Source organism: Protopterus annectens, chromosome 4.part1, assembly GCF_019279795.1.
Source record: "Protopterus annectens isolate FY-2018-M chromosome 4.part1, PAN1.0, whole genome shotgun sequence".
Lineage (NCBI taxonomy): Eukaryota > Metazoa > Chordata > Ceratodontiformes > Protopteridae > Protopterus > Protopterus annectens.
This window is the reverse complement of record NC_056734.1, coordinates 36,310,856-36,332,280: the sequence shown is the minus strand read 5'-3', so window position 1 is coordinate 36,332,280 and position 21,425 is coordinate 36,310,856. Positions and strand designations below refer to the sequence as shown.

The window sequence follows — 21,425 nt, the reverse complement described above, 5'->3', positions numbered from 1 at the left end:
CTTTAGCTAGTTTGTGTGAATACACTGAGAAAACTACTCATGTACCAACTCTTGTGCTCAACGTTTTCTGGAATTCATAAATTCCAATGCCTTGGATCAACTTAACCACACCCCCACCAGGGGCAGCAATATCCTAGACCTGGTCATTACCAAAATGGGCAACCGGTTTTCCACACCAGAGGTCAACTCCTTGATGTTCTTCGTGTTTCACTGTTGCAGTCATTACATTTGGGTAATCATCTGGCAGGTTGCCCTCAGTCGGCCTGATTAACAAGGTCTTGGGTCCTGCGTCGGTTGCTGTCCCTTCTTCCATGACATCAGGGGTATAAAACTTGCACCTGATGCCATTATGTCAGTCTTTCTTGCTGCGCGGTGCCCAAAGCAGAAGCAGTTCACAAGTGCCGGTCAGCCGACTCCTGAAATTTTCATTTTCGAGTTTCAGAACCGAAGTCTTTAACTAAAAGCTAAGTACCCCACTGGGGAAACTTTTTCTTGCTCCTTACCGATGTCAGTAAAAGTTAATAATTGCATTACTTGTGGGAAGCAAATACCTCATAAGGATTTTCATTTGTACTGTATTCCTTGCCTAGGCCCTGACCATGATGTACCTTGCTGTCGGTTTTGTGCTTTATTTAATCAGTGCACTATCCGTCATCGGTACATTTTTGCTTCTAAATATTTTGGTTCTCGGTTTAATTATCCAGAAATTATGTCGGTTAGCCATTTGACTACCGGAATACTGAAAAAATTCAAAGAAAAAGACAGGCCATTGAGTTCCAAAACTGCCAATGACGCTTCTCCTAAGCCAGCCGCCAGTTCACCGGTACTCAGTGAGGCACTTTTGCAGCCCCTGATACACACTACTTTTGATTCGCAGGCCTCTACTGAGACCCATTCGGAGACCTGTATGCTGCGAGATGCTTCACCTATGGAACCTGCGGATGTCTCTACCTTGGATGGGTCCGGAGCCGCTGTGCAGGCACCAGCTTCTGAGGGTGTATTCAGGCCTACAGACTTGCATATTAAACTGACTCCACCTCCAATACTATGGCCTAAATCTCGATCTATGTCTAAAAAACTGACGCCAAGGCCACATGTTCAGGCACCTATGCCTAAAAAACAAATTATCAAAATGGCTGAAGATTTAATTACTCTAATCAGGGGTAGTCAACACCCCCCCCCCCCTTCTAAGAGGTCTAGGGCTGAACTTGACTATGAATCTTCTGAACAGGACTCTGTTTCTTCTGACTCTTCTAATGACCTGGATTTGTCCATACCTACTTATGAGGACTCTGATGCATAGGATTCCATTCCCTCTGCTTCTCACCCTGAGGATTTTTCTTTTGGGGAAACTTTACATACCTTAAAGGAGAATTTCCACTGGGAAATTCAGGATTTTTCTGAATCCAAAAAGAGGCTTAGGGATTTCCTTCTTCTTCCACAGCATAGGCTATACCTCCTGTACTAAACATTGTTGATGATGTGTTTTCAGAATCCAGTATGGCCCCTGATTCCCTGCCTCCAGCCCCTAGCAAACCAGACAGATACTACAGGGTTCCTGAGTCCCACAAATTCCTTTTCAAAAATCCTGTTGCAGACCCTGAAACCATTTCTCAGGGGCCCAAGGGCGTTAAGGCTTCTACTACAAAAAATCCTACCCCTTCTGATAGAGATTCCGGGGCGCTGGATAGGTGGGGGAAAAAGGTTTATACTTCTGCAACCTTGGCAATCAGAGCTTTAAACTGTCAATTACATATGCTAAAATATCAACAGCATATCATGGGACTGCTTAAACAGAAAATGATGTTGATTTCTGATTGTGTGGAAAATTATGATTTACAGGATTTATTGCATTCAGCTGAACAAGTTGGAAAACATACTTTGCAATGTGGTTTTGATTGTTTGGAGGCCTCTTGCAGGGTTGCTGTTACTGGGTCTGTGCTTAGAAGTCATGCTTAGCTTAAGAAGCAATTGCTGCCTGATCTTGTTAAAGCAAAACTATTGGATGCTCCTTTGCAGCAGGACTGTCTGTTTGCCAATAAGGCTGAAGAAGTTCTAAAAAAGATGGAAGATAAGGCTAAATCTATGCAAACTGTGAAATATTTCTTACAGGTACCTCTAAGATTTAGTAGGCACTGGCCTATTAAGAACTGGTCCTTTCCAGCTCCTTCCAGAGCCACTCAAGCCAAACCCAGACATTCCAAAAGCACCAGGTTTCAGTCCCACAGGACTTTCAGAGCTAAGCAATGGGGTGCTTCCACTTCCAAATCTGGAAATAGCAAAACACCACCCTATGGTAAACAGTCTCAATGACTTTTCTTTAAAATTACCAAGCACTTACCTCTTAGCCACCCCTTTGGGGGGAAAACTGGCTTTTCATGCAAAAAACTGGCAACTTATAACCCAAGACAAATGGGTTTTAAATATAGTGTCCCAGGGATACAGCCACACACTGCCAACTCCAAACAGGTGGCCAGACCTGCCCCCAAATCAGTGGGCAGAGGCTCAGAAACAAGTACTTTTCCTCCTAAACACGGGGGCAATTCAATTAGTACCAGAAGAGGAAAAGGGACAAGGTTTCTATTCCAGATTTTTCCTGGTACCCAGAAAAGACAAATCATGGTGTCCAATTCTGGACCTCTCCACTCTAAACACCTTTCTGGACATTCCAAAATTCAAGATGCTGACTCTTCACCAGTTACTTCCTATGCTAGGCAAGGATGCCTGGTTGGCAACTCTAGATTTAAAAGAGACTTACCTGCATATTCCAATCAGGGAATCTTGCAGAAGATACCTATGCTTCAAAGCAGGCTACTTACATTATCAGTTCTCTGCACTGCCCTTTGGCTTGTCTACTGTGCCCAGGGTACTCACAAAGTGCCTGTCTCCAGTAATTGCATTTTGCAGGCAAAGAAATATTCAAATATATCCATACCTGCAAACCTGTGATGGATGTCATCTTGAAGGCAAGAAGACCTAGTACTAGAAAATCTTATGCTGACAAATGGAAAAGATTCTGTGCCTGAAATCAATCTCAAGGGATGAGCACAGCAGCGCCCACTTTACCTCAGATTTTGCAATACTTAACTGAGATGCTTCAGAAGGGCCTGCCTTTTTCTTCCATAAAAATCCATGAGTCAGCCATTTCAGCTCATTACACACAGAACCCCCCTCTTCTCTCTTCCTCTGCTAAAGCAGTATCTCAGAGGGGCCAAAAACTTGAGACCACCCAGGAGAGCTCCAACCCCTGCCTGGTACCTTAACTTTGTATTGGAGAAACTCACTTTACCTCTTTTCAAGCCAGCTGCTACTGCAGACTTAACATTTCTTTAATGGAAAACAGCCTTCCTTTTAGCAATCACTTCAGCTAGAAGAATATCTGAATTACAGGCCCTTATGGCAGTGGAGCCTTTCATCATCTTTCATGCGGACAGGGTGTCACTCAGGACCAATCCATTCTTCATGCCCAAAGTGGTATCCAGTGTGGCTCTTAATCAGTCCATTCATTTGCCAACTTTCTTTCCCAATCCACAGAACAAGGGGTAACGGATTCTGCATTCATTGGATGTACACAGACAGCTTAGATTTTAGATGGACAGGACTAAATCTTGGAGAAAATCTGAACAACTTCTGGTAGCATTTGCTGCAGGGGCAGAGGGGAAGGCTATTTCAAAGCAGACCATTTCTAAATGGATAAGCTATTGTATTCATTTCTGCTATAAGCACCATGGAAAACCTATCTCCCAGGGGATCAGATCTCATTCCACCAGGGCTGCATCTACTTCTACAGCCTATCTCAGAGGTGCTCCTACCAGGGATATTCTAGAAGCTGCTACCTGGAGTTCAGTTCATACTTTCTCCAGGCATTATCACTTACCAATTTTCTTTAAATCCAAAGCTGGCTTTGCCACTGCTGTTTTGCAGGGCATTATAGCTGGTCCTAATGCTGTATAAATCCATTCTCCCAACCATAGCTTTGTGAATATACCCAAATGTAATGACTGCAACAGTGAAACACGATGAACATAGTACAGTTGTGTACACCTACCATAAATGTAGATGTTCAAGTGTATTCACTGTTGCAGTCATGGTTACCCTCCCTCCAGCCCCCTGTTTTTCTCTTACTTTACCTCTACTTTCCTTTACTATGCTTAAAAGCATTTTTGGTGTATTTGCTTTTCTTTGGAGGTATACTTTTGTGTTTTTAATAACATATATATTTTGCTCCACATTTGGGGGGCACCTGACATCGGGTACAAAAAAAACTGATGTAATGGCGGCTGCTGCATGTTTTATACCCCCCTGGTGACCTGACGTCATGGAAGAAGGAACAGCAACCAATGCAGGACCCAAGACTTTGTTAATCAGGCTGACCGAGGGAAACCTGCCTGCAGATTACCCAGATGTAATGACTGCAACAGTGAATACACTCAAACATCTACATTTATGGTAAGTGTACACAACTGTACTTTGGTCAGATCCGACCACAAGCAAATCACCCTAGACATCCACATACCACCCCCACCCCCCATTAGGGAAACCACCATAAAAAATTTCTCCAAAGCCAACTTCACTCTTCTTAAGACAGAAGTGGCAAACTTCACGACACCCATGCTGATGGACAATAGAGATACGACTGCTGAATCCTATACAATTGCACCTTATAAGCACTTACACGAGTGCATGGATCGTGCAATCCCTAACAGAACCAAGATGCTATCCTCCAAAAAAAGGAAGCCAATCTGGTGGTCCCCTGCTATAAACAAATGCTACAACAGAAGAAAGAAACTGTTGCAAAAAAAAGAGCAAAATCCCATGATTGGAGGAACTCCGTGGTCAGCCTCAATAAGAAGCTGAGATCCGTCATAAAATCTTCCAAAGCTAGTTATGAAAACAAAATCGCCACTGATTCTAAAGACAACCACAAAGCATTCTATAGCTATGTCAAGAATCTCAATGGCAACACTCAGATCTGCTCTGAGTTACAGCACAATGGCACTAAATATACAGAACCAACTGATATTGCCAACATCCTGGCAGATAGGTTCAGTGCTAGTTTTACCACTCTCTCATCCACTAAAGGCCCATCTATATACCGTAAGAATGCAACGTACCTCTAATCATGGCTGCACAGGTAAAAAACACACTCTCCAAAGCCAAGAACACAGCATCCATGGGACCTGACAACATCCCAGGCTGCATTCTACATGAACTACAGAACGAAGTGGCACCCCACCTAAGTATCATGTTCAATCATAGCCTCACCTCAGGCTTTGTGCCACTGAATGGCACACAGCAACGGTTATCCCACTCCACAAAGGGGGAGCCACCACAGACCCTGGGAACTACTGCTCCATTAGCCTGATGAGCCTGGTCTGCAAGGCTATGGAGTGTATCATCATGGAACTTATAAACAATGACATTGGTAATCTCCAAACTCTGGACCCTACCCAGTTCGGGTTTGTAAAAGGCAGATCATGTCTCCTAAACCTGATAGACTTCTTTGAAGAGGTCACCAAAGCCACAGATGAGGGTAAGGTGGTTCACACTGCCTATCTAGATCTGGCTAAGGCTTTCAACACCATCCCCCACTCTGGAATTATAGACAAACTCACTAAACTAGGTATAAATCCCTATGTCACAAGATGGGTTGCCAACTGGCTCACTGACAGAACCCACACTGTGAAAGTAGCAGACTCTAAATCCAACTTCAGAACAGTGACAAGTGGAGTACCACAGGGTTCAGTCCTAGGTCCTCCCCTGTTTGGTATGTACTTCTCTGAAGTACAGGCTAACACAGAAGGTCTTTGGCTAACAAAGTTCACAGACGACTGCAAACTAGGAGCCATAATCAAAACTCCTAACGATGTGGACATCCTACAAAAGGGCCTCACTGAGACAGATGCCTGGTGTCAAAGCCATGGCCTCAAGCTTAATGCCAAAAAGTGCATTGTCATCCCTTTTGGTAAAAACTCTGTACCCATGAACTACCACATAGGCGGTAGTCTACTTAACACCGAAAGTGTGATGAGACCTTGGGACACAGGTGGACAGTAGTCTCTCCTTTGATAATCACATCCTGTTTTTAATCAAGTACAGAGACATTTTATAGCTTGGAAGTCTTTCAGAGTGGTTTTAAAAGATGGGAGGGAAGGTATAGACCTGATGGACACAGGTAAAGATTTCCAGGCCTTAGCAACCTTGTATGAGTACAGACAATGCCCAGCAGATTTGCTAGGTCCGTAGACAGACAGGAGATTTTGGTCACTGGACCAGAAAAAACAACTGGGAACATAGTTATATAGAATGCTGTTAGTGCTGGACAGGTAGATGCATGCTAGATACTTTTATGGGTGTTAAGAAGTTGTATGTATGCAGTTACGAAGTGAATTCTAACCAATTTTGGTTTTTCAGTGCTATACAGTGGTGGGTTCTGAAAGGGGTATGTGCTGCAAATTTAGCAACTGTGTTAATAGAATGTTCAAGTTTTAATTTTTGTGAAGCCTGGATGTTAGTAAGGATGGGAGCACCATAAAGAAAGCGGGGAGGAGACAAGTAGTGGCAACTATTGTTTTATTTGCATCAGTGAGAAAGTTTATGACTGTGTACAGCATCCCTAGTTTTTGATGAGCTTTTCTTATGCAATTTTGTCTGTGCACCCCTAATAGTTTGCTATGATAAGTGACTTCAGTGAATGTGTTATCAAGAGAGTGGACTTTAAAATTATTTTTTTCATGAGAGAAGGATTTAGGGAAAAAAAGTGGTACTTCAGTCTTTTTTTGGGTTGAGCATGAGTTGTGATTACAAAGCCATGTTTCAGTGGCTGTTAAAGCATCCTGTGTAGTATTTCCCTATTAGATGAATGAATGCTTAAAATGTCAAATACGACATGCTCAACAGCTTTTAAACAAACGTTCGTCTAAGCAAAACATGAGAATGTCAAAACAAGGAGTTTCAAAAAGTTACAGTTGGGCAGCCATGAGGAAGCCAGCAGCTGAGGTCAGAACCTTCACCCTGTCTCGACGTTCTTACAGTCCTCCACTGTGGTGTGGTCTTGGCATTCACTCTGTGTAATGTTATGACAGTCCTCCACTGTGTTGCGATCTCGGAGTTGGTATATTTAAGTAGAGGGGTTGGGGGCACAGTCCCCCATGTTGGCGGGTGTGGAGTGCAAAGCCTCCTATTTTATTTTGTTTGTTGATTTGTTTTGTTTTTTTGGGGGGGAGAGGTTGTAATGGTATACAGTAAATTGTAGCTGTTGGCCGTTGGCTTCCTGATGGCTGGCCAAATATAACTTTTCAAAACTCCTTGTTTCGATATTCTGGGGTTTTGATTAGATGAACATTCATTTGAAAGCTGTCAAGCATGTCATACTCAATATTTTAAACATCCGTTCATCTAATATAGACCCATATTTTGGAGGTGTACCATGTTTTCACATGTGCAAATGAGAGTGAAATGATCTGCATATTGTATTAGGGTGTCCTGTTTTGTAGACGAATAGGGTGTATTGGTGAAAATGTTAAAGAGGATGAGACCAAGGACAGAGCCTTGTGGCAGTGTGCAGCATTTCTCTCATCCATTGCTTTGGTTACCTTCTCAAAGAAGTCCACTGGGTTGAGTAGGCATGATCTGCCCTTGACGAAACCAAACTGGGTTGGGTCCAGTGTCTGGAGGTTTACTATATCTCTCTTGATCATTTCCATGATAATTCTTTCCATGGCTTTACATATAAGACTAGTGAGACTTATGGGTCTGTAGTTTACAGGCCCTGTAAATGGCCCACCTTTGTGGAAAGGGATGACTGTTAATGTTCTCCATTCATGAGGTACAAAGCCTGTTTGGAGGCAGCAATGGTAATTCCAGAGGCTCTGATAGGTCATGTTTCATGCTATTTAGATGGCATCCCGGAGTATTGTCTGGCCAATTGATGCAGAGTTTTTGATCTGAGAGAGAGAGCATTAAGGACCTGTTCCCTAGTGATAGTAAGGGGGGGATATATTTGATGGTATTTCTTAAGGGAAGGTTAACAGGGAGAGAGGGGCAAAGTTGTAACTGAATTTCTCAGCCAGGAAGTTTGCTGTATCTTCTGGCTCAGTATAGGTGGCTCCATTTACAATAAACTCTGCACACAATTGTTTATTGCCTTTGAGGTTGCAGACAAAGCTAAAGAATGCTTTGTGGTTGCCTTTGATCTGGGAGGCCAACCTTACCTGAAATTTGGTTTTGGTAGACTTTATTTGTCCTCTGAGTTGTTTTAGTTTGATGAGAGTGCTTTTATCCTAGTGGGTGCTGCACCTACTAATTTTTGCCTAATTGTAATTACTTAATCAACTACAGGCTGATGTGTAACCAGACTCTATGCCATTTTTCTCTGGGTACAAGGATGTGAAATTATCCTGAACATGGCAGCACTCTACTGCAGAATAGAGATACAGGCTAACATTTTTGTTTATATATTCATAGGTTTGTGGGGGATTATTAGGCTAACGGCTCAAGATACCTTATAAACCTAACCAGTTTTACCAGATTTTACCCAAATTTCTTTCCCAGTGAGAAAGACAACAGGGGTCAGCAAGTGGGGTTTTGATTATTTATAGAGACAGACTCTGTCCATAAGGGACATGGGCACCACCTCAGGACTGAATTTGTGATTTCCCATCCACTGGTCCAGATTGCACTTGAAGATGGTCAGGGAAGGACTTTGCTTCATATGAGTAGCAAGCCTATTCCAGAGGAGGGGCAATCTCTAGGTCATATATGTGTCACTCCAGCATGATCTATTCTTGTTAGAGATCTGGTTTAAAGCTTTGAAGAGGATATCCCTCTTGCAGTTAGCTTAAAGAATATGCAACACTTCCATCAGGGCTGAGTCAGAGGTTGCCTTGTTGGTCAGGCACAGATCACCCCTCAGTAATTGCTAGGAAACTTAATACAGTGATAGGGATTTTAAATGGTCCACACATGGCATGTCGGTTATACCCTGTATTTTTTGGTAAGACACTGCTGAGGATTTTCTAACTGTTGCAGGTGCCTGGCAAAATACATGTAAAAGAGTACATTGTACTTGATTATTGGGCTGACGATGGCCGTGTACAGTGGTACTATGACATCCTTAGATCTGGATGCCAAGCCCTTACTTATACATTGAGCCACACAGAAGGATTTCCTCACCACCATGGACACGGTGGTCAAATTTCAGATTACTATCTATATGAGTACCCAGATCACTCACCAATGAGTCCACTCTTGAGGGGGTGTTATTAATATAGTAATTTGCAGGGGTATTTGATTTCCCAAAGGGTATTATGTACTTCTTCGCATTCAGTTTGAAGCCATGACTCTGACACCAACCATTAGTCTGCATCAGACCTTTCTGTAGGGTACCAACATCGTTTCGGGAGTCAGTGATTGCTCCCAACCTGCAGTCATCAGGAAACTTGGTCAACCAAAGGCCATCTACATTTGCCTTGAATAGTGAGAAGAATATCCCAAACAAGAGGTGGCCCAGCACTGAGCCCTGTGATACTCCAGTGGTGACTGGTATTTTGCTGGATGTAAATTACCTGACTCTAACAACCTGTATCGTGTCTATGAGCCATTTGGCTATCCACCTGGTGATGTAGAGCTTTGTGCCTAATTTTGTGAGTTTGTTTATAATACCCAAGTGGGGTATTGTGTTAAATGCCTTGTCCAGGTCAAGGTAGGTGGTATGTCCTGTCCTGACCTCATCCAAGACCTTGGTAACCTTATCAAAGAAGTCCACCAGATTTAGTAGGCAGGACCTGCACTTGATGAAGCCGAACTGGGCTGGGCCTAAAATATGGATATTTTCTATGTTGTTGTTAAACAGGTCCATGATTATCCATTCCATAGCCTTGCATATAAGGCTAGTCAGACTTATAGATCAGTTGATGGTCCCCCCTTGTGCAGAGGGAAGACTGTTGCTATCCTCCACTCTACTGGGACAAAGCCTGTCCAGAGACTTTGGTTAAATAGAAATCTGAGAGTGTCTGCTAGGTTTTGTTTAAGGTGTTAAATAAGCAACATGGTATTCCATCAGGGCCCATTGATGTCATGTTACAAGCTTTAGAGAGTGCAGTGATGACCTCTTCTTTTGTGATAACAGGCAAAGCAATGGTAGGGGTTATTTCACTGGGAGTGACTGGAGGTGATGAGGGGGCTAAAATCTGAGCTGAATTTATCAAACAGCAAGCTGATATTTCTTCTGATTGAGTATAGGTAGTGCCATCTACAGTCAAACAGCACATTACTGAATGTTTCCCTTAAGATTTTTGACTTTGCTTGGGAGGCTATTTTAGTCTCGTATTTAGCTTTTGAAGACTTGACTAGTTCCCTGATTTTCCATTTTGACACTAATATGAATTTTTTTTTCAATGTTGTGCACCTGCCCACTTACTTCTAGACAGGAATATCTTCCTTCTGTTGTATAGCCTATTTATGATAGGGACCCATCAGGATGGCTTGTTTTCCCTGATAGACCTTGGTTTAGTTCTGTCAGATACTGCTGTTTCTATGTGGTTGTCTAAATGGTTGTACAGGGCATTCATGTATACTTCTTTGTGGGCCTTTGTGTTTTTGAGGTTTGGGGAGCTTTAAAATTACCTGTTCTACCACTTAATAAAAGGTAATTTGCCATGGAAAAATTTTTTAGGGTTTTAGGGTGTGATGGGGGTTCTACCATTGCATTTATTTCAAAGGAGACCAATCTTGCCAATGAGGACAGTATGCTGGGGGTAGATGCAATGCTCCGTCCTGTTTGTGAGTACTATGTCAAGGATATTTGAGTCCTTAGTGGGAGTACAGACCAGCTGTTCCAGAACATTTGCATTGACAAAGTTCAGGAATCTCTGGACCTGAATGTTAGTGGACATATATGTTTACCAGTTTATGGATAGGTAGTTAAAATCATCAATGAGTAGTCTGTTGCACTGAATATTAATTGATTCTAGTAGCTTCAGGTATGTGGAGTGGCTTTCATGGTTTGTGATTGGGCACCTTTAGTTAGTGACCATATGGTGGGGGATTTTGCCTGTGGTCAGTTGGACATGGAGTACCTCAATCAAGTCATCCTGCTTGACCAATCTAAAGATGCGATTGTTTTTTATGTAAGTGGAAACACCTTCTCCTTTTATTTTTTTCCTTTTAAGAGTGTGGTCTGAATGTGTGATAGGCATTGTAGTCTTGCATTGCTGGGGGGCTTTCCACAGCCTTGAACTACATCACTGTAACTGCACAGACATCAGCATTCTCCAGAGTGAGGAGAGCTTCCAGGGAGTATAACTTCTCGTTAAGACTCCTAGCATTGAGGAGCAGTGCCTTCAGCTTGTCATTAGAATAATTTGCAAGGAGGTAGATCTGTTGGTTTGATACTACCTAAAAAAAGGAACTATGTGGGTGGATAATGCCTTGCTAGTATTCAAAAGTCTAGTGGTCACAGGTGTAGACATTCTCTGGAAAAGCAGTGTGGTCTGTTGAGCACATCATCCCAGGCTGACATATACTGGATCGCCTTGGAAAAACAGCAATAACTCTGTTTGTATTGTGTATCATTTTTGGTGAGGGTAGAATGCTGCTCAGTGCAAGGGTCATACCAGCCTGCAACATGAATTCATAGAAGTCCATCATGTCTCTATTTCTATAGTCCAGGAAGATATATCTGAGATTATTCAACCGAAATGCACTATACTTAGTCATACTGGTACTTGTGGTTAAGTGACTTGAGTGCCTGTATGATCTAGCAAATCCAGGTCCCTGACAAACAACTGACTGTAACATTATCCTACCATGTGATGGGGGCATCCGTGTGTCTCACTATGGACACTCCTTTGGCCAAGATGTTTGTGTGGTGTTTTGCCTTAGAAGCTTGATTGTGGAGACACTCTGATGTATACTTTTATGTGTAATGAGTGCTGCTGACTTTGCTTTGCTTGCACAGGGTTTCTGAGGTCAGTGTATGGAAGGTCTCTGAGGTTTTGGTTGGTTACTTATGAGTACCTTTGCATACTTGGGTTTATGCGACAAAACTTCTTTAGTGAGGAAAATGATGTGTGTTTGCTGATAACCTGTTTGCTATTTGATTATGATGGTTTGTGAAAGTTATGTCTCAGTTTTCACAATGTAGCTGCATCTCTCACATACTGTGTCTGTTTATTTGTTTCAGGATTAAGTGGCTGTCAGTATACATCAGACAATTGCAACATTGCCTTACAATGTATATGTCCACAAGACTGACCACAGAGGCAGCATGAAAGTGCCTATCCATGGTTTCTGTTTGTTTTACTATGGGATTAACTAGGGAGAAGAGTGGACAGATTTAAATGGACTGGGATGATGCAGCATGGATGAAGAATGAGTGCTATACTTAGTGTGAACTGCAGCTTTCCAACAAGATGATGTTGCTATGCGTGTAACTCAGATACTCCTAGAGCAGCACAGGGACTGAGGAAGGTTTAAGAGAAAGTTAGTCTAAGGGAGATTTTAATTTGATAGCATTTGCATCTCTGCAGGACACTGCTAACTACCACTGCACAGAGAGCAGCCTAGTGCAAACACTGAGCTTTTATAGAATCAGAAAGTTTTACAACAATGCAGCCTACAGACAAATGAGAAAAACACACAATAAGCTTTCAGCCAGCAGCCTCCAATTCAGATAGGTTAGCTACAGCAAACTTCTGTCACAAGAGTGCAGCCAAAAAATCCTCTTAATGTAAAAATACTGGCTTTAGTGCTCAAGTGCAAGGGAATCAAGCAATCTAAATACTACTTGTCCTGTATAACTAGCAAACACAATGTAATTAAGTTCTACAGAAGCAGTGAAAACAGTTCAGCTTTGAAATTCTACCAAAGTGTGAGAAATTTAACAATTAATACAGTATTTGTAAGAAATACAGTTAAAAATAGTCAGCAGAAGTGCAAAATGATATTTATTTTCATTATTTTACCAGCAGATGGCTTTAGATGCAGCAAATTCTTTGTAATTCTCATGCAAAGTAGCCAAACCAACAGCAGCTCTGAAGAATTGAGCACAAATCCACACAAACATTGGACTTATATAGAATTATAGAAATTCGTTTTATAACAGCAAAACCTGCAGACCAAACTGGAAAACACATAACAAGCTTTCAGCCAGCAGTCCTCAACTAAGATAGGTTTGCTACTGCACATCTAAAACAAGAGTGCAGTCATAAAATCCTCTTATAGGATCATAGGATCATAGGAAATTACTAGGCTATTGGCCCTGAGGCCCTTATAAGCCTAGCCAAGAGTTTATCCCATGTTTAGGCAAGTCAGTACCAATAGCCCCTGTCCAGCAAGGACACAGGCGGAATCCCAGGGGTGTGTTTTTTGTTTCCCATCCAATTATCCAAGTTGCGCTTAAAAAGGGATAATGAGGTACTCTCCTTGATGTGGAGAGGGTGTCTATTCCACAGATGGGGGAGTCTGTGGGACACAAATCTGTTCCACCATAAAGTCCTATTGATGTCACAGACCAGGTTGAGGACACACATATGGGTTACTCGAGTGGAGCTTGACTTGCAGATATGCAACAGTTTCATCAAGGCGGGGTCTCAGATTGCTTTGTATGCCAGACAGAGGTCACCTCTGTGGAGTCTGTATAAAACTGAGTAGAGGGGCAGGGCTTTTAGTCTATCTGTATATGGTAGATGTTTGAGGCTCTGGATTCTCCTGGTGAGGAACTTCTGCATGTATTTTGCGAGGTACATGCTGAATGAGGCATTATACTAAAAAATTGGCCTTATAAGGGTTACTCGAGTGGAACTTGACTTGCAGATATGCAGCAGTCCCATCAAGGGAGGTTCTACAGGGTAGATGTTTGAGGCCCTGAATTCTTCTGGTGAGGAACTTTTGTGGTCCGTCCAGCTGCTGCATCTGCTTTGTGAGTTACATGCTGAAGGGGCCACTGTACTAAATAACTGGCCTTATAAGGGAAGAATACAGGGATGTTATGATCTCCTTGTCCCTGGATGAAATACCCTTGCTTATGAGGTGGGCCATGTAGAAAGCTTTCAGCACAATGGAAGCAATATGGTGGTCAATAGTCAGGTTGCTCAAATCCCTCACGAATGGTTGCATGCTTAGGATATTGTTTCTAATGTGATGATATGTGTGAACATCACTAACCCCAAAGGGGATGATGATGCATTTTTTGGCATTCAGCTTGAGGCCATGTTTCTGACACCAGTCATATGTTTGGGTGAGACCCTTTTGCAGAACGCCCAAATCACTTGAGGAATTGATGACTGTGCCCAGCTTGCAGTCATCTGCAAACTTGGGCAGCCATAGCCCACTGGTTTTGGCCTTCTCCTCAGAGAAGTATATCCCAAATAACAGAGGCCCCAAGACCAATCCCTTGGGTATGCCATTCATTACAGGTCTACTGCTTGAGCTGACTTCCCCTACTTTGATTAGGTGGGTTCTATCAGTATGCCAGTTTACTACTCATCTGGTAACATATGGATTGATACCTAGTTGGGAGAGTTTATCTATTACACCCAAGTGGGGACTAGTGTCGAAGGCTTTGGCCAGGTCAAGGTAGGCAGTGTGTTCCATTTTCCCATCATCCATAGCTTTGGTGACTGTCTCCAAGAAGTCAACCAGATTTAACAGACATGACCTCCCTTTGACAAAGCCAAACTGTGTGGGATCAAGTGCTTGGAGTTTGCCAATGTCCCTGCTAATGAGGTCCATGATAAGCTGTTGCAAAGCCTTGCAGATCAGGCTAGTTAGGCTGATGGGTCTATAATTTCCCAGATCGGTGGGTGCTCCACTTTTGTGTAAAGGGATGACAGTGGCTGTCTTCCACTCAGCTGAGACAAAGCTGGTACTCAGGGTTTGGTTGAATATGGTGCCTAATCGTGCTGCAAGTTCATGCCTGAGTTCATGTACGATGCAGCCTGGGATGTTATCAGGTCCCATGGAGGCTATATTTATGGCCTTTGAAAGGGCAGTGATGACCTCTTCCCTAGCAATAAGGGGAGGGGTCAGGTACTGGGGATGTCCTGATTTACTGATGGGGGACAGAGGGGTGAAGTTTTGCTGGATCTGTCAGCCAGTAGGTTGGCTATATCTACAGCATTTGTGTATGTGGTGTCGTTTACCACCAGTTCTGAACAGATCTGGGTGTCTACTTTGAGATTATGGACATATGTGAAGAAGGGTTTATGATTGTCTCTAGTAGATCTGGCCAATTTGTACTCAAAGTAGCCTTTAGAGGATTTTACTACTGCTCTTATTTGCTTGTTTAGACTAAGGAGAGATTGCTTCCAATTGGTCACCTGCTCCTTCTTGAACCAGGACAGCAATGTTTTTCATTTTGTTATATAGTTTATTTATTGCAGATGTCCACCAGCAGGTTTACTCTTCCGAGCAGAGGATGATTTTGTCCTGTCGGGTATTCCTGATTCCATGCATCTATATAAATGCTCATACAGTACTTTGGTGTATAGTATTCTTAATGTAAAAATGTTGGCTTTAGAGCTCAAGTGCAGGAAAACCAGGCAGTCTAGATACTACTGCCCTGTAAATCTATCTGACACAATGAAATGAAGTACTTCAGTAGCCGTGGAAACAGTTCAGGTTTGAAAATCTATTAAAGTGCAAGGAATGTAACAATTAATATAACATTCTTATGAAATGCAGTAAACACAATTAGCAGAAATGCAAAATCATACCTATTTTCATTCTTTTAGTAGCCTGTGGCTTTAGATACAGCAGAGTCTCTGTATCTGTCAGGCAAAGTAGCCAAACAAAGTGTAGCTATGAGTAATTAAGCACAAATACCCACACAAACACTAAGCTTATATAGAATCAAACAAGCAAGTTTACACAGCAAGGCCTACAGAACACTCTGGAAAACATACAACAAGCTTTCAGTCAGCAGTCCCCAACTCAGACAGGTTTGCTACACCATACTTCTGCCACATGAGTGCAATTAGAAAACCCACTTAATCTAAAAATGCTGGTTTTAGAACTCAAGTGCAGAAAAAACACATAATCTAGATGCTACAGTCCAGTAAAACTAACAGACACAATGAAATTAAGTACCACAGCAGCAGCAGCAGTGGAAAACAGGTCAGCTTTGAAACTCTACTAAAGTACAAGAAATGTAGCAATTGATAAAGAATTGTTATGAAATGCAGTAAAAAATAATCAACAGAAGTGCAAAAAAATATTTTTGTTTTTTTTCGCAGTTGATGGCTTTAGATGCAGCAGATTCTCTATAAATCTCAGGTGAAGTAGTCAAACCGAGAGCAGCTCTGAGGAATTTCATGCTTTTTAAAATTTTCCCAGAAAACACAAGTGCCATGAGTTTATTAATGATGGTATTTTAATATTACAAATTTTCCTCAGCATTGAGCTTTATTCCTGTTTTAGTAATAGCCTGTTCATATATACATATATTTATATATATTTGTATTTTTATGCACACATATAATATATATATAGATATATGTGTGTATGTATGTATAGTTATGACAGCATGTCATATAATCAAATGTTATTGAAAGTCATTATTCCCATCTCTAATCATATAAAGCTGACTATATGACCTAACAAATGTCAACTCATTTGAATTGCTGAAGACTGTAAAGAAGATACCGAAAAAATATGTATTACTGTTATGTAACATGTTTAGACTACTAAAATTCAACATGTTTAGACTATAATACAAACTCCAGGCCTATTAATGAAGTAATTTTATTCTTTAATAGGTCAATAAAGTGCTGCAGCAGCTTTTGTACTACAACCCACCAGCCATACAAGTATAGAAATATTACTGCATACAATACATTATTCTTCTCTGTGGCTTGCATGATTCCTGAATAACTACATCTCATTTTTAACCTCCCTAAGTCTTCTCAGCCATACAGAATATCTATCCCATCTGACATCAGTCAGTACACATTGGACCCACCTGAAGAATGGCTAATAATGCTGCATAGTTACAACATTCTCCTCCAGAGTCATTAGAGTGGGCAGTGCACAAATGAAGCCCTATGCAAAGTTCATAGGTAAATACTAGGCTATCCATATGCATAGTATTACAATCCTATCCAATAACGAAAGATAAGAATGAAACCCTCTGCCTTGTATTTGTGAGATAAATACCTTAACCATTATGCCAACCACCACCCTTTAATGAACCAGGCCCACTCTATTACTTGGTTATCTGTCTCCAATTACCATAAACACTGTTCAAACCTGTCAGTGTACATAGTGTGTTCTTATTTACTTTTAGAATTATCACAGAGTTATATATTTAAGTTCCAAGTTTTATTTCAAATTTTACAGAAAAAAAAACACTGGCAGACATTTTGCAAACAAAGCAAAACTGTCACATTAAAAGCAGACATAGCATGAGAAACAGTAACATTTCTTCCCTTGAAACTCAACTTTATTGAAGATGCATCTAGCAAACCATTAAACTACAAGAAACATGACAAGATTCATAATCATACAGCATATTGTGAAGCACTGATTACCATCTATGTGAAGGGTACAGGAATTCAAAAGACAAATGTGTAACACATTTGCTGGAATAGCCGATTGGACACAATACTCCCCTTTCAAAAGCAACCCAGGACTACTGTATGGTTAAGCAATTTGACTAAGTCATATAGAAGACAAATGATGGTTGAGGGAATGAAACCATGAACTACAAGAAGCACCTTTTTTTAATGCTCATAAACTTACGTATCTGCACAAAATACTAGAAAAACTAGCATTACCCAAGCATATTGTGCCTTAAAAATACAAGATAAATAAAAATGTATTAATAGTTAAAATAATAATATTACTCTCATAAACTTCATCCTGTCAAATTTATTCACACCTAAATAATAAACTATCAACATTCAAAAGAACAAGGAAACCAAGGATCACATCCAAAGAAATTGGCTTGTATGAACATGCTCCTGTTTACTACTATCAGTTTCCTTCCTTTATGCCATTTCTGCTCTGGTTCATGTGTAGTTAATAGACTTGCAGTTCAGGGGCCATTGAAGAGCGTGGCCCAAATTTGCAGTTGCCCCATGAACTGTCCATTTAAGTGACATGCTCAAGGACAGATTAGGGCAGAAATATGAGGCAAAATCAGAGATGTGATGCAAAACTGGAGGCAGATAACAGCAGGCTACTATCCAATACTTAAGAAGTTAACAGAAAAACAGGTTCTGCATCAACATGTATAGCCAGATAACTATGAAACTTTATGACTAACACTGAATTCTCTAATTCATTCACCACACACTCCCATAGCTAAGGTACAAGGTTTGAGTTTTTGTGACAAGTCACATAACTAGACAGTCCCCCTAACTGGGGAGTTCCCCTTGCACGCACACACACACACACACACACACACACACACACACACACACACACACACACACACACACACACACTTTTCTAGTACTGTTGCAACAATGACAGTAATATCTGTTAATGCTAACACTATCTTACCAGTGCTACAACACTAACCTTGGCAGGCAGACAGAATTTAAACATACTCGCTCAGGCTGCAAGAAATTCAAGAAGTATCCAGGCTGGATTTTCAGTCTTGCTCATGCTAATAATCTGAGCCCACACACACCAAGCAGAAAATAAATATCTCAGTCTGGTCTGTGTGTGTGCACTTCTATCTCAACTGCATGCATGCTAAGAAGGAAAGCAAAATGGACTGTTATTAAAATTGCATGGCATTCCAGCACTGGGCACTAAGCAGCTGCCTATATCTCCTTTTGCTACATCCAGCCATGTGTGTGTGTGTGTGTGTGTGTGTGTGTGTGTGTGTGTGTGTGTGTGTGTGTGTGTGTGTGTGCGCAAGTGTATGCATGCGTGCGTGTGTGTGTGTATGTGTGTAAGCGCGTATATATATATATATATATATATATATATATATATATATATATATATATGTGTGTGTGTGTGTGTGTGTGTGTGTGTGTGTGCGTATTTTTTACATCTAATGTACAGTATATTGCAATGAAAATATTTAGTTAGCATTCGTTTGGTTTGTTTACATCATATAGTGTTATTGCTTGTCTCATTTGTTATTTTAAGTATGTGTCAACCATTTTAAGCATTATGTTTATTATTGCAAAGGTGCCAGAATGCAACAAAATATTATAAATCAGTCTTCATTATCATTGTACTGAAACTTTGTTTCAGATTATACGATAATAGTATTTTTTCTAATAAATACATAGTCAGAAATTTTGGAGAATTTTGGTTACTGACTTTTTTTCTTTTAGTCATCTATTTAATTTCCTCACATTTGCTAAATTGTAACAACCATGTGGGAGGTCCTGTATAAGTTCCAGGGACACATGATCAAGGCTGCATTATCCTACAAATTTACTACCGTCATGCATCACTGATACAGTTCATTAATACCCTTGAGTAGCAGTAAGGCTATATTTTATAAAACTGTGCAAAAAAGATGAAAGTATTGTTTGCGTAAAGTGCAAAATATGGGTGAAAAATATGTCAAGGAAGTGAAGTTAAAATTGGCTTACTTGTTTGTACTGTAGAGTCGGCTATCAATGCAAGTGGTGAAGAATGGGTATAAGGACCCTAACAGCCTGCGATTCGAAGAGATTAAGATCCTTGGACTTCAACATCCCATAACGGCTGCAGATGTGACAGAAGAATCTGGTCCAGTTATTAATCTCTCTAAGGATCAAATGCAGTTTGATAGAAACTACAAGGTGAATACCTCCTTAATCTATAGATCATTATTTCTCTACAATGAACTGATTGGGGCTCATATTTTTCATTGTCATGCTTCTGCCCTATTACCCTTCACAATACTTGTTTACTGTAAACCTGTGCATATATTTTGTAGTACACACACACACACACACACACACACACACACACACACACACACACACACACACACACACACGCGCACACACACACACACACACACACACACACACACACACACACACACACACACACACACACACACACACACACACATGGTGCATTCATCCACAGACTTTTGCCCCCTGCAAGGTTAAACACTGTCATTTATGTGAAGCAGAGATCACATCTAAGCAACCTGTTAGGTAAAGAATACAGTGACAGTCACTGAAGTTCTTCTGAATAGTGTGTGTTTTCTGCTCCTGCATTTCTTTTAGAAAGAAGCATTGCACCTTTGCAAATACTTTCAGGTGGCTTTATTCAAAGCTACAAAACACAAAGAGATCTGTCTAAAATAAACTTGAAATTTTTCCAGAATAGGGATGAATCCCACTTCCTACTCCTCATTGTATGTTTTCCTAACTACTATACCATCAGGAAATTGCTATCATAGAGTGGACTGTGTTTGATTAAGTATTAACATAGGAACACTTGTGAAAATTAGTACAAAAATGCTTGAGCTTACATTAAAAACAATTGTTGAATGGAAGTAAAGCAAAGTAAAGAATGAATAACCCTCCATGTTTGCAACGTCTTGGCAAGCTCAATAGAAAAATTCTTCAGACAGTGAAAGATACTTATACAGCCATTGTTGATACATGGATCTTTAAATGCATACTGTTAAGTTCAAAAGTGTAACATTTTTTCCTGTCTAGCAAGTATTCAGAGCTCATACTTTATTGTGTTATCTCAATTATCTGTTAGAAAATAGGAAACTTAAGGGTAGTTTGGTCCTCCACTGAGACATATATGTTCAGGAACAGCTTACCAACAGCAGTGTAGACAAATAATATTGTCACCAAATTACATCAATATATTAAGGAAAGATGAAGCTTTCCGGTAGGACATTTATAGACCAATGTCTACTTTATAATCTGATATTCTGTTTAGATGTGAACATCATATCTTTTTTAAATTGATAAAGAAATATGAGTGATAACAAAGGAAAGACTTGTTATTTATGTTAGGCAGTGATACCGAAATAATAAAAAATGAGGTTTGGAAAAAAACAATTTCTCCAGGTACATCTTCAGAGGGGGTTAGATAAATATTATAGTGGGAGTTAAGAGGGTGGGATGAATGGGTTAAATGAGAATGAGGGATGATATGGAGGAAATGAGCTAAAGGTTGTGAGGGGCTTAAGTGGTTTGTGCAAGTATAACTGGAAAAGGAATCACATGTTGGTGTGATGCATTTATTGAGGGGGACCAGGGAAAATGTACATTTAAAATAAGCATGAGTAAGCCCAAATAATACACATGCACATCACATACTGTCTCATCAACACACACACACACACACACACACACACACACACACACACACACACACACACACACACACAAATATCTTCACTGAATATTGGTCTTGAAAAAGGTCAGTGCTTTAAAAATTTCTGGGGTATCGGTAAAATATCCTGGACTAACAAGAACTATACGAACTCAAATAATGAA

At 40.8% G+C, this 21,425-nt stretch overlaps 1 protein-coding gene across 1 annotated transcript in view; it reads left to right on the top strand.

Moving 5' to 3' along the window:
- The window catches only part of LOC122801170 (maltase-glucoamylase, intestinal-like), a 516,102-nt gene that overhangs the window by 246,244 nt on the left and 248,433 nt on the right, over positions 1–21,425 (top strand). Inside the window, exon 24 of the mRNA XM_044070733.1 lies at positions 19,575–19,751. Within this exon, the coding sequence (XP_043926668.1) occupies positions 19,575–19,751 (177 nt within the window). The remainder of the gene's footprint in view (positions 1–19,574; positions 19,752–21,425) is intronic.